General features: G+C 49.6%; 2 protein-coding genes across 2 annotated transcripts in view; both read right to left on the bottom strand.

The window, feature by feature from the left end:
• The window catches only part of GYPC (glycophorin C (Gerbich blood group)), a 2,816-nt gene extending 1,762 nt beyond the window's left edge, over positions 1–1,054 (bottom strand). The window contains exon 1 of the mRNA XM_026456085.1: positions 982–1,054. Within this exon, the coding sequence (XP_026311870.1) occupies positions 982–1,054 (73 nt within the window). The remainder of the gene's footprint in view (positions 1–981) is intronic.
• Positions 505–14,254, bottom strand: part of LOC113225121 — a 34,857-nt gene continuing 21,107 nt past the window's right edge. Inside the window, exon 2 of the mRNA XM_026456076.1 lies at positions 505–1,089. Within this exon, the coding sequence (XP_026311861.1) occupies positions 1,083–1,089 (7 nt within the window). The 3' untranslated portion in view covers positions 505–1,082. The remainder of the gene's footprint in view (positions 1,090–14,254) is intronic.

Genomic DNA, 14,254 nt, shown 5'->3' with positions numbered 1-14,254 from the left:
TGTGAGGTGGCTGAGGAGGGGTCAGATCACTCAGGGCCTTGAGAGTGATGGGAAAGCAGTCTCATGGGGCAGGGCTGTTTTGAGTTTGGGCATTTACTTTGAAGTTGCAGAACAAGCCTCTGTCTTTTCTTAGAATGCAGGTTTATTTGGAGGCCTAGAATGTAGGTTATTTGCTGAAGAATATGGAAAGTCTGAAACTGCTCCCAAGTCCCACCTTTACAGAACAATTTCCTAACCTTCCTACTGCCTTCAGGGGAACACTTATGTCTTCATAATGTTAATAATACCATCTAAGAAGAAAAAATGCTCAGCAGTGCAATGAGTTGGAGAATGCCAGGGTACACAGAGTCCAACAGGTGTCTTTGGTTACTTGCTGCCTCTGCTTTTTCTTTCTTTTTAAATTGTACATGTTTCCTGAGTTATTAATAAGCTGCTGAGAAGTGTGGATCTCCAAGAAGGTCGCAGAGCACACAGCACCTCCCAAACTTGGTTGTTTTTGAAACACAGTTTGCAGTCACAGCCATGACCCATGGGTAGCCACTTGCTCAGGGTTCAGAGCAAGGCAAAGGCAAGCGCAAGTTTCCTTGAGGATGGAGGGTTGGGGAACATGGACCCAGGGTGGAAAATAATGCAGGATGAGGGAGATGGTGGAGAAGTGTAAGTAGCCTGGTCAGTCTACCCTCATCCCACCTCCACCCTCAACCTCCCTCACCAAAGCTGCTGTCTCTCCAGCCCCTGAGTTCCTGTGAGTCAACAGCCCTGAGGAAGGCTGATCAATATATACACAGATATGTATGATGTACGTATGTATATATATTTACCCAGGGCTAGACTCCTCCATTTCACATTCAAAACCACCTCTGAAGGAGAGAAAAAATGGCCACAGCCACCCCTGCCCAAGTCCTTAGGTCATTTCTCCCTGGATGTTTTCACCAGGCGCCCCACCCGGGCTGCTTGAAGGGCTCTGTGATGACAGCTCACCTGCAGTGATAGAAGTGTACATTGTGGTGGGGCTGTGCGATGAGAGCTCACCGTCAGTGGTGGTAATGTCCATTGTGGTGGAGGCGGAGGTCACCCCTGGATCAGGTCCTGTGAACAGAGGACAAGAATCTGAGGTCAGACAGGAAAACTCTCCATGCCTAGCAGCACCTTGGCCCAAGCTGCATCCTTTTTCAGGTGAGAACAGCTCTGTGAATGGGCCCAAGTGGACAGAAGCAGTGTGGTGCACCCACCGACTCTTAGCAGGGTGCACAGACCAGGAACCAGGTTCTGGTTGGTCACTGACTGGGATGGAACTGTTTGAACCTGAACCAGCAGGTCACTCCAGGTCCATTCGCGTTCTCTGCTGTATGCCTGTACTGAGGGTGTTGCCTGCACCTGGTAGATGCTCAACAGTTATCTGTGGTGTGTATGAAGGCAGGGACTCTTGTTGTGTTTATGACAGAATGTTTGTGGAGTATCTGACGCTTACACCAGGTCTCAGTCCATATTGTGTTGCTATAGCTGAATACTTGGGTAATTTATAAAGAAGAGAGGTTTATTTGGCTCACAGTTCTAGTGGCTGGGAAGTCCAAATTGGGCAGCTGCATCTGGTGCGGGTTGCATACTGCTCCCCCTCGTGGCAAAAAGCAGAAGGGGAGCAGACATTTGTAAAGAGACCACAAGGTGATATTGGAAGCAAGAGAGTTTGGAAAGCTGAATTTGGTTTTATAACAACCTGCTCTCAGGTAACTAGTCCAATCTCATGACAGAAAGAACTCCCTCCCTTCCTCAATGGGGTATCAATCTGTGCATGAGGGATCTGCCCCTATGACTCACATATCTCCCACCAGGTCCCACCTCCCATCACCGCCACATAGGGAATCAAATTTCAACATGAACTTTTGCAGGGTTGAACCACATCCAAACCATAGCACCAGGTGTTGCTTCAGTTGTCTTCTATCTACTGTATCATGCAGTCTTCACAGCCATCCTATGAGGTGCCTGGTGTTATTGGCCCATGTCACAGGAAGAACACCAAGGCTCAGAGATGTGATGTGCCCATGATCACACAGCTCATCCAATGTCAGATCAGGACTTAGCCAGTGCTCTTGCCTCTGGAGTGGTTGTTCTCTCTTGGAGAAGCCCTTCCCGGGGCTCCTGTCTGAGGAGTCATTCCTGAAGCCCCCTCATAGGTCTTTCCATTGACTGTCCTGTGGGAAGGACCAGTCTATGACACTATCCAAGTTACTGAATGCGTTTTTTCACAGCTTAATGGCCTGGCCAAAGAGGGCTGGGATGTCTAGGACATCAGAGACCTGCATGTTTCCTAGAGCTGCTGCACGGAATGCCTTCTCTCCTCTGGGAGATGACTGTGAAGAAGGATTTATTGGATCACAGAAATATCAGTGTTAACATAGGAAATCCCATGTTCCCATTACAATGGCTCTGCATAATAAAACAGAGAAGGATGCTTCATAATAGTTATTTCCACTCAGAAAATGACTTTACTTATAGTGCTGTGAGGTCTTTCTCCACAGTGCAGCTGCCAGATGCCTCTTTCTTATAAGAAACCAGCTGCTGGTGTCAGGAGTCCTAGTGGGTGAGGAGAAAGCAGACTCCTGGCTAGGGGTCCACAGTAGGAAGCAGGTGGGCCAAGGTAGGGGTGTCCAGGGCCAGCAAGGAGCTTAGAGGTGGGGAAGAAGATACTACAAGGCATCGAGTCAGCAAAGGGACCCAGTGAACACAGCGGGAGTCAGGGCCTGGGGAGCCAGGAACCAGGCAGGGTGGAGGGTCACAGGCAGGGTGGCGCATTCACAGTGCTTCTCAGTAGCAAGACCTGAAGCAGGACCACAGCAAGTTCAGGTGGGTGCTGGACTTTATTATACAGTGTGAACAAGTGCAGCCTCCAATTTAGTATGTAGTACGTAGTAGGTATCAATAAATAGTTACTGAATGCATGAGTAAATATATGCACATATAAATGAATGGATTTAGTGGTGGGCTTCTAGATTTTTCCAATCACCAAGCACCTCAGAGTTCAGAAAGAAAGAATAGGCTGGGCGCGGTGGCTGAAGCCTATAATCCCAGCACTTTGGGAGGCCGAGACGGGCAGATCACAAGGTCAGGAGATCGAGACCATCCTGGCTAACCCAGTGAAAGCCCGTCTCTACTAAAATATACAAAATAACCTAGCCGGGTGTGGTGGCATGCGCCTGTAGTGCCAGCTACTGGGGAGGCTGAGGCAGGAGAATGGTGTAAACCCGGGAGGCGGAGCTTGCAGTGAGCCAAGATCCGGCCACTGCACTCCAGCCTGGGCGATAGAGTGAGACTCCGTCTCAAAAAAAAAAAAAAAAAAAGAGTAACACCTTGCTTAAGTAGACATGGATGGTTATAGAAGCTCAAATACCCAGAACTGCCCTCAGAAATTTTCCAGGTGAAGACAGCATTTCTTATGACAGTTTATCCAACAGAATCGGGGTTAGAAGAGACTGTTATTTCCTCTTCCTTTAAAACAACTAATACTTTAATACTAAGTGCCAGGTTCTGCTCTCGACATTTAATGTATTTCAACTCAGTCCTTCCAACAGTTCCATTCCATGGGAGTTATTGTTAACCCCATTTTACAGAATTGGCAGCTGAGTCCCAGAAAAGTGTTATTTTCCCCGGCTTGTACAGCTACCTTGAGAGTCAGAAGTCACTGATTTGAAGCCCTGGCAGCTTTGAATCTGTGTGTTTCGTCTTGCAGCGCACTGCCAGGTGGAGAGCCTTGGTAAGCTGCTTTCCATTTGGCTTGAACGACTTGGAGTGCATTTCTTGCATTAGGGACCTTGTACCCACATCTGTATACTGGGAGACTATACACACTTTCAGCAGGCTGGCCAGGCTGGGGGACAGGTGGGGCCTGAGACCTCCGGGGCATTGCCACTTGGGCCTCCCAATGTGGGCTCCCTCCATGCTCATGCCCACTGAGGAGCATGGTGGGCAGGAAAGTCCCTCAGCTGGAACTACTCCCTCCATGCCCCACGTCCTCCAAGTGTGTGGATCTTGATTTACACATGTCTCCTGATGTGACAGACTCCAGGAAAGTGGCACTTCAGCCTGACCAGAGCTGCCTGCCCTATAGTAGTAGATCATTGTCAGCATAGAGAGGAAGCTCGAGGCTGTCTGGGAAGGTACAGATGCTGTGAGACAGTGGTTCTCAAAGCATAGTCTCTGAACGCACAGCATCCTCTGGGAGCCTGTTAGAAATAGAAATTCTCAGGCCCCAGCCCAGACCTACTGAAGAAAAACACTAGGACTGGGTCCCAGTAATTACTATAGTAGATTCTGACGCATGCTGTAGGCTGGGAAGTGCTGGTGTAAGGAGGGCTTCTGGAAGCGGTGACATCAGGCTTGGTCCTTTAAGGACAAATAGGACTTTGCTGCACAAAGCATTCCAGGCAGCGAGCTCAGCATCTAAGGCAGCTCTTCCCACTTCTCAGCTTTCTCCCCAGTGTCTGCTTGCCATCCTCGGCTCCAAGGCTCTGGAATCTTCTGGAGATGGCGGGGTGAGAGTCCCCCTCCATGCACTCCCTTGCCCTGTGCTCATTCAGCTAGCATCAGTGATATCAGGTCTTTGGAGAAGGCTGGCTGAGTGAGCTCAGGTCCTGCCCAGAAAGTAGGTGGTTGTCTGCATCCAGCTTAAGGGGCCTGGAATGAAAGCCTGCCCCTTGCCGGAGCTGAGGGATACTTCTGAGGTTGGGATTAGGTTCATGCTGAGCTCAGCAACTAGGATGAGGGTGATCTGCAGGCAGCCTTCGGGGTGCGTTTATGGCAGAGTAAGGTGTTAATTATGGCCAAACTTGGGTCTGGTATCAGAAATAGACAATTCCCCAGCACAGCGATTGGACAGACATGAGAGGACTCATTTTTGGGGAAGACCCAAGCATCCTACTTTTTTTCTTCTAGCCCTCCTCCAGGTTGCAAGGTCCCCTGCTGCCCCTGCAACACCCCTGCCAGACAGGAAGCTCACATGTTCCGGCTTGTGTTGCTCACAACTCTATACTCAGCTTTGTACTGGGTGCCTGGCACTGAATGACAACTGCTGAATGTTTGAAAGCCTTCTGGGGAACCATGAACCAACTAAACTGCAGCCTTCACTATGTTCATCTTTGTGGAGCTGGGAATGGTTTTTCATCCAGAGAATTTGTCATTGGCTGCAGTCATCCCTACCAACTCTCTATGTCCTCAGGATGTCAGCTGTCTATTCTCTGGCGGAAGGCAGCCACCCCTGGAGGCAGCGGGGCACACATGCACAACCCTGAAGTGCGGGCAGTGCTCTCTGCTTCAGTTGGCAGCTTGAGTGCAGCTACTGGGGTGAAGGACCTCAGCTGCAATAGATTCTCAGGGGGCAGTGTTTTTCTGATGTGGATGGAGAGCAGGGGTCAGGTGCTAGCCCTGAGGATGGAAGTCACGCTCCTCTGTTGCCACCAAGAGCCTCTCTTCTCTTGCATTTTCAGGTGACACTGTGCTAAAAAGTTATTTTTCTTTTCCCGCATGGGCTGGTCTTTACATTTCCATGCCCAATTACATTTCCGTGCCCAACTCCCATGGCTCCCCTCCGCCATAGGCGTTGTTGAAAGAGTTCCCCTGTCTTCCACTGTCCATCTGGTCCAGCAAAGAAGGAAGAATTCAGGCACAGGGTGAGGGCTTGAAGGAGGGGAGTGAGAGTGAGGATGGCTTCAGACTAGAACCCCCAAGTGCTCTGGGAGGAGGAAGATGATCTCAGCCTCAACATCATGACGGGAAATGTAGGTTTTTCATGGGGGACTTGGAGACGTCCTGCAATGACAAACCTGGTTGGTGACAGTGATGCCGCAGCAATGGCAGCGTCGACTGCTTGACAGTTGGCCAGGTGCTGTGCCAGTTACCCAGTGTTCAACTGAGAGGAACTTACGGGCCTGGTTAGAAAAGTCAATTTGCCAGGCCGGGTGCAGTGACTCACACCTGTAATCCCAACTTTGGGAGGCTGAGGTGGGTGGAACATCTTAGGTCAGGAGTTCAAGGCCAGCCTGACCAACATGGTGAAACCCCGTCTCTACTAAAATACAAAAATTAGTTGGGCATGGTGGTGGGTGCCTGCAATCCCAGCTACTCTGGAGGCTAAGGCAGGAGAATCACTTGAACCTGGGAGGTCGAGGTTGTAGTGAGCTGAGATCGCAACATTGCGCTCTAGGCTGGGTGACAGAGCGAGAATCCCTCTCAAAAAAAAAAGAAAAAGTCAATTTACCAAGCACGCTGAAGCAGCAAGGCTTTGTGCAAGTCTGATTTGGGGTTCAAGAGCCGGACAGCTATGGGGGAAGGGACAGTAACCTTTGGGGGTATGGAAAATGCTTCGCAGCTAGCACTGTGGGTTTTCTTCCTGCTCTACATTCCTCAGTGTCCTTGCACGAGTGAAGTAGAAATCAGATGAGAGTTGAAGTACATGAGCTAACTTTTCTTTTTGGTAGGAAAGGTCAAATGCATTTACTTGCCCTCGATGGCTGGCTATTATTGCTTCCGGAAAAGATGCAGTGTACAGACTCTAGGGTCTCAGAATTAAGTGCCCCCAAGAAACAAATGAATAGCTTATTACCCACCCATCCATTTCTCCTAGAAGCCAGTTGGTGTTGGCTGAACAGTTAGCATTTATTCAGCCCTAGAGTTGCAGGGAAGAGGAGAACGTGGTGTGTGTCCCCAGGAAGCATCTGACTTGGCTGGGGAGGTGCAAAAGTCAGATTGCCCACAGTCTCTGTGTGATGAAGCATCAAAATGAGCATTGACGAGGTGCTCGGGAGACTTGTGGAGACACAACCGTGAGACTGAGCCCCAGGACCCTAGGATTCTATGGCAGTGGGGGTGCTCATCATTGTGCTGGTTCATTCTTTCCTTCAGCAAACCTTTCGTAGCACCTCCTACACTCCAGCTATGTGCTCTATCATTAAGGCCAAGCTCCTGCCGTCAGGAGCACGCTGTGTAACCGACAAGGACAAATGCATGTGGGTAAGTTGGGAAAAGGTTGCTCTCTGAAGATCTGCCCACAGATCTTCAGTGTCCTCAGGAAAGGCTTCCTGGAAGAGGTGGCCCCAAGTCTGTCCTGAGATGGCGGGTGGGCAGTGCCAGTGTGGTAATGGGCATGGTGGTGGGAGAGATACATGAAGGGAAGGCCGTGATGATAGAGTGGTCAGTAAGTTTCTGGGTTGGGTGGAGAGCCTTCCTGGATGCCTGATCACCATGGGCTTCAGGGACTTGCTGGATATATGCTATGAGGTCTTCAATCTGCCTTCACTCTCAGGCATGGCCACCCTTCCCATCTGTGCAGAAAGCACATGTGCATTCATCTGGTCTTGCAGATGGAATACACAGGTGAGGTTGATGTGAACTTGACCTGCCTGTTCAGAACGTGTCTGAAAGTCTCACGGTCAATATGATTGCCCTGAAGGTCCATATGGGTGACCTTACAAACAGTCCCCCAACAATCCCCAGGGCTGCCAAGGTGCTATGCAATTTAGCTGTACTGCTTTGACACCCTATATAAGAGTATCAGCAGTGCTTTCCTCCTCCTAAACCTTATCGGGTCTTATCTGTGGCTACGGTACCAAAACACCACATGGATGACAGGATTGGACCCGTGCAGGCTGCACTGCACCATCTGGATGGAAGTCTGGAGGCCTGCAAGGGTGGGTGTGGAGGAGATGTGGCCTCTCTGCCCTGGAGAAGACAGTCATTCCTATGTCAGTAAATTGGGGTGAAGCAGAGGCGCAACACTCAGAAGGCAGAGTCAGCAAAGGGCATCTGTTCCTTACATACATCTTGGAGTCTTACTGCAGAACTTTTCAAACCTAGTCATTTGCTTTTGGGATGTGCTCCCAGGAGGGGAACTGGAAAGAAAGTGAGGCTGCCGTGACTTAGAACTTGAAATGTCTGGTTCCAGGGTTCTCTCTGTATAGATTTCCCTGTTATTCCCCCTAAGCCTTAAAAAAAATTTAAACAGAACCTTACTTCAACACCGTAACCAATCTGCCTCAGTTGAGCTACAATATCTAAGTAAAAGGAAAGAGTGTTTTTTCTTCATTGTGAGGCGACAATATGGAAAAGCGGAACCATTGACTCCTAAGTCCAGGATGCTGACAACAGCAGAAATCAGCAAGGCACCCTGAAGGAGGAAGAATCTGGGGATAAAAGGCTGGCTGAGCAAGGTGGAGTTACCCTTGTCCACCACTGGGGAGAGGAACTTGTCAGCTGTGGATGGTGCAGCATTTGTAATTTATCAGGAAAGCAGCAAATATCCTTTTTTTTGGAGACAGAATCTTGCTTTGTCACCCAGGTTGGAGTGCAGTGGTGCAACCTCTGCCCAACGGGTTCAAGTGATTCTCACTGCCTCAGTCTCCTGAGTAGCTGGGATTACAGGCACCTGCCACCATGTCTGTCTAATTTTTGTATTTTCAGTAGAGATGGGTTTTTCGCCATGTTGGCCAGACTGGTCTTGAACTCCTGACTTCACGTGATCTGCCCGCCTTGGTCTCCCAAAGTGCTGGGATTACAGGTGTGAGCCACCTCACCTGGTCACAAATATCTTTCTTTACTCATGGCATAGATTGAAGGAAAGCAGAACCACAATTCCCCCAGCCTGACCCCCAGCGGACACACCCTGCTGGAAGATTTCTAGGAAAATCAAATTTGAAAGAGGCAGGAAGAGTGGGAAGGAGGTGATTCTAGTGGCTCTTATGTCTGGGAAGTTCCTGGGGCTCGGTCAGCATCTGGCTGCTGAAGATGGGTAGGAACTGGAGAGGGTGTCTGGGGTCAGCAGGCAATTGAAGAAGCTCAGGGTTAAGACAATGCCCAGATTGCTGAAAGGAGCCGAAACAATGTGTTCTTTCTAGAAGCAGAAAGCTGCCCTGAACAGTTGGTGGCTTCAGCCCACTAGAAGGGCAGCCCCCGCCCTGTAACCTCTGACTTGCCCCTGCATCTGCATCACGCTGAGGGATCTTCACAGCGGAAAGAGAATAGAGTCCTTAAGAGGGAACTGGGGCCGGGCGCGGTGGCTCAAGCCTGTAATCCCAGCACTTTGGGAGGCCGAGACAGGCGGATCACGAGGTCAGGAGATCGAGACCATCCTGGCTAACACGGTGAAACCCCGTCTCTACTAAAAAATACAAAAAACTAGCCGGGCGAGGTGGCGGGCGCCTATAGTCCCAGGTACTCGGGAGGCTGAGGCAGGAGAATGGCATGAACCCGGGAGGCGGAGCTTGCAGTGAGCTGAGATCCGGCCACTGCACTCCAGCCCGGGCGACAGAGCCAGACTCCGTCTCAAAAAAAAAAAAAAAAAAAAAAAAAGGAACTGAAGCTGAGGGGAGAAGCGGGAGATGCCATCTGAGAGTGAGTCAGCATCCAGTCTCGCAAGAACCCCACCCTGACAGAGATGGGGACTGGGCACAGTGGAGGACTCTGAGAATCTATTCCTTCTGCCTGTCCCCTGCCTGCCCCCATGCCTGGTGCTGGGTTTGGGGATTTGGGGCCCTTGTGCCAGGGTCTGGTCCATGCACATGCCCTTCTGCTCTATAGCTCCTGAGACTGCAGTCTTCTTGGCCTTGTTGTTGGAAAATTAAGCACGTGTTCCCAGCTGATCCACCTACTAGACCACTGCTGATTGATTTAAGGATAGCTGAGCTCCAGTGAGGCAGCAGGGAAATGCTTCTCCAAAAACAGGTGTTTGGGGCACCAAAATGGCAAAGGAAATGGCTGTGTGCAGATGTCCTGAGGAGCCAGGAAGGCCCGTGTATCCCAATCAGTGTCTGCTTGACTTGCCAGCTCCAAGTTCCACCAGAGGTGGCTGGAGTGCAGAACACCCTGGACACACCTATTTCCAGCCTCAGCTCCATCCAGACACCTCCCTGAGGAGAGTGAGGGTGTGTAATCCTGCACACCGTGCTCCTGGGCCCACCCATCTGCCAGGCTCAGGGCCAGGCATCTGGCTGCCCCGCTGTGAAGTCAGCACACTTGCCAGGCATGGCACAGACAGGTGAGGGATTAGGGAGTGGCACCTCAGTGGCGACACTCATGGTCAGACCATTTTGAGGAATGCTATGTAGCTTTTCTTTTTCTTTCTTTTCCTTTCCCTTTCCCTTTTCCTTTCTTTTTTTTTTTTTTTCTTTGGTGAAGTTTTTGCTATGTTGCCCAGGTTGGAGTGCAATGGCGCAATCTCATCTCACTGCAAACCACGGTTTCTTCACATGTAAAACCCGGTGGCACAACCATGTAGCCTCATTGTAAGCTAGTCTGTGGTACACAGTGCCTGACATAGGTCAAGTTATTTGAACGTTAATTATTCTGATGGTCAATATGTCAAAATGGAATTCTTAGGAACAAGTACCTTTAATACTCTGGTGCACTATTTGGCATATATATCACTCTGAGAATCAAGCAATCCACTTCTAGGAATTGATCCTAGAGAAACAATCTGGAAGAGGAACAAAAGTCTGGGCTCAGGAAAGTAGATTGCAGTGCAGTCTAAAATGAAAAATTACAACAATCTAAATGTTCCATATTTGGGCATTGGTTATGTAAATTATGATACCCACATATGACCCAGTATTATGCAGTTAGGGAAGGGGTGCACGTGAACTTAGTGACAGCCGGGAATGCTTAGGTTATGACGTTAAGTGAAGAAAACAAGACCCTCTAAATAGAAATGATGAGAAATATTCCACAAAAGTCTTAAGAGAAAGGAATGAAAGGAAATACATGTCAAATGTTAAGCACTGGCTTTTAAGTAGTAGATGGGTTAGGAGTGGTTTTGTTTTCTTCTAATATATGGTTGTCTGTGTTTTCCAAGTCATCTACAAAAAACGTGTTACTTTTACAGTGAAGAAATGAGGATGAATCTTCAGAACTGGCTATTGTCTTGCAGAATCTTCAAAGTCGCCAACTAGAAGGTCTGTCAAGGTCCTTTCCTGCCACCATGACCTGCCTGCCTTGCTCCAGGTTCCTGCTGGGTGCCTGCACCTGCTTGGCAGTGTCTCCCGTGAGCTGGCATCAGGCTGTTGTTGGATAGTAGGACCATGGCTACCTTCTCTGAATGGCCCTCTGAGTCTTGTGTCCACACATCCTTTGCCTAACCTGGTCAGGAGATGCTCCAAGTAGCCATTTTCATTTCCAAGAAAGACATGCATGTTGTGGAAAAGAGATAGTGCCTTCAGTGACCACAGCTCCTCCCACCCTTTCCCTGGGCTGCAATTGCAGGTTGAGAAAGTGGGCTGTGGCTTCAGTCCATGGTTCACCCCCAGTCCCTTGCTTCTGCAGGTGGAAATGAAGGGAAGTTCTGACCTCTCAGGGAGTAGGTCAGAGGCTGGGCATTTGGAGTCACAGCGCTGCTGGCCACAGACTTCGCTTCTCGAGCTGCCTGAGTTTGTTATTGGTGTGCTACTCAGCTGTCCTTTCAAGGGTCACCAGTGTAAACAGTTTCCTAGAGACACTGGAAAGGTTCCTCTCACTTCCTACACTCATTGAGAGTCCCCTGCCAGGATTATCTGAGGGGAGGCTCTGGGTTTTCGCTTGGATTTTGGCCTCATGGAGGGAAACCCTACACTGAAGTGTGGAGACTCAGTTTCTCCTCTTGGCCTCATCTTTCTCCATCTCCTCTGACAATTCCTGTGGCCATCTTCAACCTCTTCATCCTTATCCACGTCATTGGCTTCCTTTTCCAAGATATAATGAATCTTTCTTTCATCAACAATTTGGCTCCACCGTTTTGTTTCCATATTTATAAAGAAATATGAGGTTTGGCTCCTGGACGCAATGATCACTCTGAACCCCCCACTGGAGTTTTAGATGTACAGTGAGTGATTAATACTATGGTTTTGGAACCTGAGTTGCATGGGGTAGAAGTGAGGAAACACCTTAAAGAGGTAAAAATCATTCTTAGCTTACCTGACTGTACAAAACCAGGCCACAGGTTGCATTTAGCCTACAGGCTGTAGTTTGCAGAACAACCTGTTCATATCACCATTAAGATGCTTTCTCTGTCTCTGCACTAATTTTTTTTTCAGATGGATTTTCACTCTTGTTGCCCAGGCTGGAGTGCAGTGGCACGATCTTGGCTCACTGCAACCTCTGCCTCCCGGATTCAAGCGATTCTCCTCCCTCAGCCTCCTGAGTAGTTGACATCACAGGCATGTGCCACCACACCTGGCTAAATTCTGTATTTTTAGAGATGGGGTTTCTCCATGTTGGTCAGGCTGGTCTCAAATACCTGACCTCAGGTGATCCACCCGCCTCGGCCTCCCAAAGCGCTGGGATTACAGGTGTCAGCCACCAGGCCCGGCCGACTCTGCACTAAGTTTTGAGCTCCTAGAAGACACTGACTGTTTTGTTTTTTTGCTCTAGCATCTGAATGAATGCGTGATGTTTCTTAAAATATCCTCTGACATGTCCTGGCTGATCCTTCTCTCATTTTTTTTTTTTTCTTTCTCTACACACCTGCTTCTCAGATGCTGGATAAAAAACCTCCCTAAGATTCTCTAAGTCGCTCAATAGTCGCTCCATAGATATACATTATGCTTCCAATGACATTAATGACTGTCATTTATTAAGTTCCTGGTGTGCAGCAGACCTGTGTATAGTCCTGGAGACACAGAGGTGAAGTTGGCATCCTCTATGTGTGAGCCTGTGTGGGCCCGTGTGTGCTCACACATGTGATCTGGGTTCAGACCAGTTGGCCCCTGTGCAGCTTGGAGTCACATTTAGGTGCCCTTCGAGGTCGCTGCTCCCCAGACAGATGCTGCATGCTAATCTTTACCACTTCTCTGGAGGACTTAATTCATTTAAAAAATCATATAATTGCATTTTCAGCATAATTAGGTACTTAATTACATGACTAAATGTCCTCAATCGGGCTGCATGTGTAAATAATGATGATTTAGTTAGGTACGCTTTGTTATTGGGTTTCCAGAAGGCTCATCAGTTGGTGAACAGGATGTGAAAAGTGTTTTTCTCCTTCCTCCACCGGGTTTGACAGGCAGGAGCAGCAGAGCCCGTGTGGGGAACGGGCAGGACCACAGGGGCGGCAGGAGGCGGGAGGGAACATTCTGCTGCCTGGAAGCTCAGTTCAAACATTCAGGAGGATTGGCTCCAAGGAGGAGGTTCGTGGCTACATCCCAAGGCAGATGGCTGCACTTGCCCAGGAGATGTGCTGAGGAAGGGGAGGCCAAAGTGGCCCAGAGACAACAGGACCCACGGTTTATGGGCCCAACGGGTGGAGATGCGGTAGCGAAGAATGCTGGAAGGAAGGAAAAGTGCAGGAGCAGGATGCAGGGGGCCGCTTCTCCTCATTCCCTGGAAGCCTTCTTCTCCTCTCTAGCCAGGGAGGGCTCCATGAGAACTCAAGGCTTCAGGAAAGGCCACTGCTTTCTCCCTACTCAGGCCAGCCAGAGGCACACTGGCTCCGTGGGATGGGGAGGGAGCCTGCAGCAGAGGGCGGTGACGTGACCAGGCTTGCAGGAGAGGATGCCTGTGAAAGTCGTGGGGAGTGTATACACTGTACATCTTAGCCATTGGTGTTGGTGATGCCGTGATTTGTCTTTTATGTCAGACTTGTATTTGAAAGCCTGTTGGAAAGACGGGGGGCGTTTTCTTTCTTTCTTTTTTTTTTTTTTTTGTTTGAGACGGAGTCTCGATCAGTGGCCCAGGCTGGAGTGCGGTGGCGCCATCTTAGCTCATTGCAAGCTCCGCCTCCCGGGTTCAAGCGATTCTCCTGCCTCAGCCTCCTGAGTAGCTGGGACTACAGGCGCCGCCACCACGCCTGGCTAATTTTTTTGTATTTTTAATAGAGATGGGGTTTCACTGCATTAGCCAGGATGGTCTCGATCTCCTGACCTCATGATCCGCCCACCTTGACCTCCCAAAGTGCTGGGATTACAGGCGTGAACCGCTGCACCCAGCCGACGGGGGGCATTTTCATCTGAATATTGGGCAGCTATGTTTGGGGTGGTGGTGAAGACAAATGCACGCCAACAAATGGCTCTTTCCAAAACGCATCTTAAAAGTGCTTTAAGGGTGCATCCTGATAGGTGGCATAGGGAGCATGGGTTTTGGTGCCAGAGATTTGGCAGTAAGTCCTGGTGCTCCGTGTCCTGACTCCAAGCACCCCTCCCAGACCCACGCGTGCTCATCCCTAGTGAAAGATTACGGCAGGTAACACACACAAATCACTGAGTGTGGCTATCGAGGTGTTGCACGGCATATGGGAGTTATTCTT

Source organism: Piliocolobus tephrosceles, chromosome 11 (genome assembly GCF_002776525.5).
Source record: "Piliocolobus tephrosceles isolate RC106 chromosome 11, ASM277652v3, whole genome shotgun sequence".
Lineage (NCBI taxonomy): Eukaryota > Metazoa > Chordata > Mammalia > Primates > Cercopithecidae > Piliocolobus > Piliocolobus tephrosceles.
This window is presented reverse-complemented; position numbering and strand designations above follow the sequence as displayed.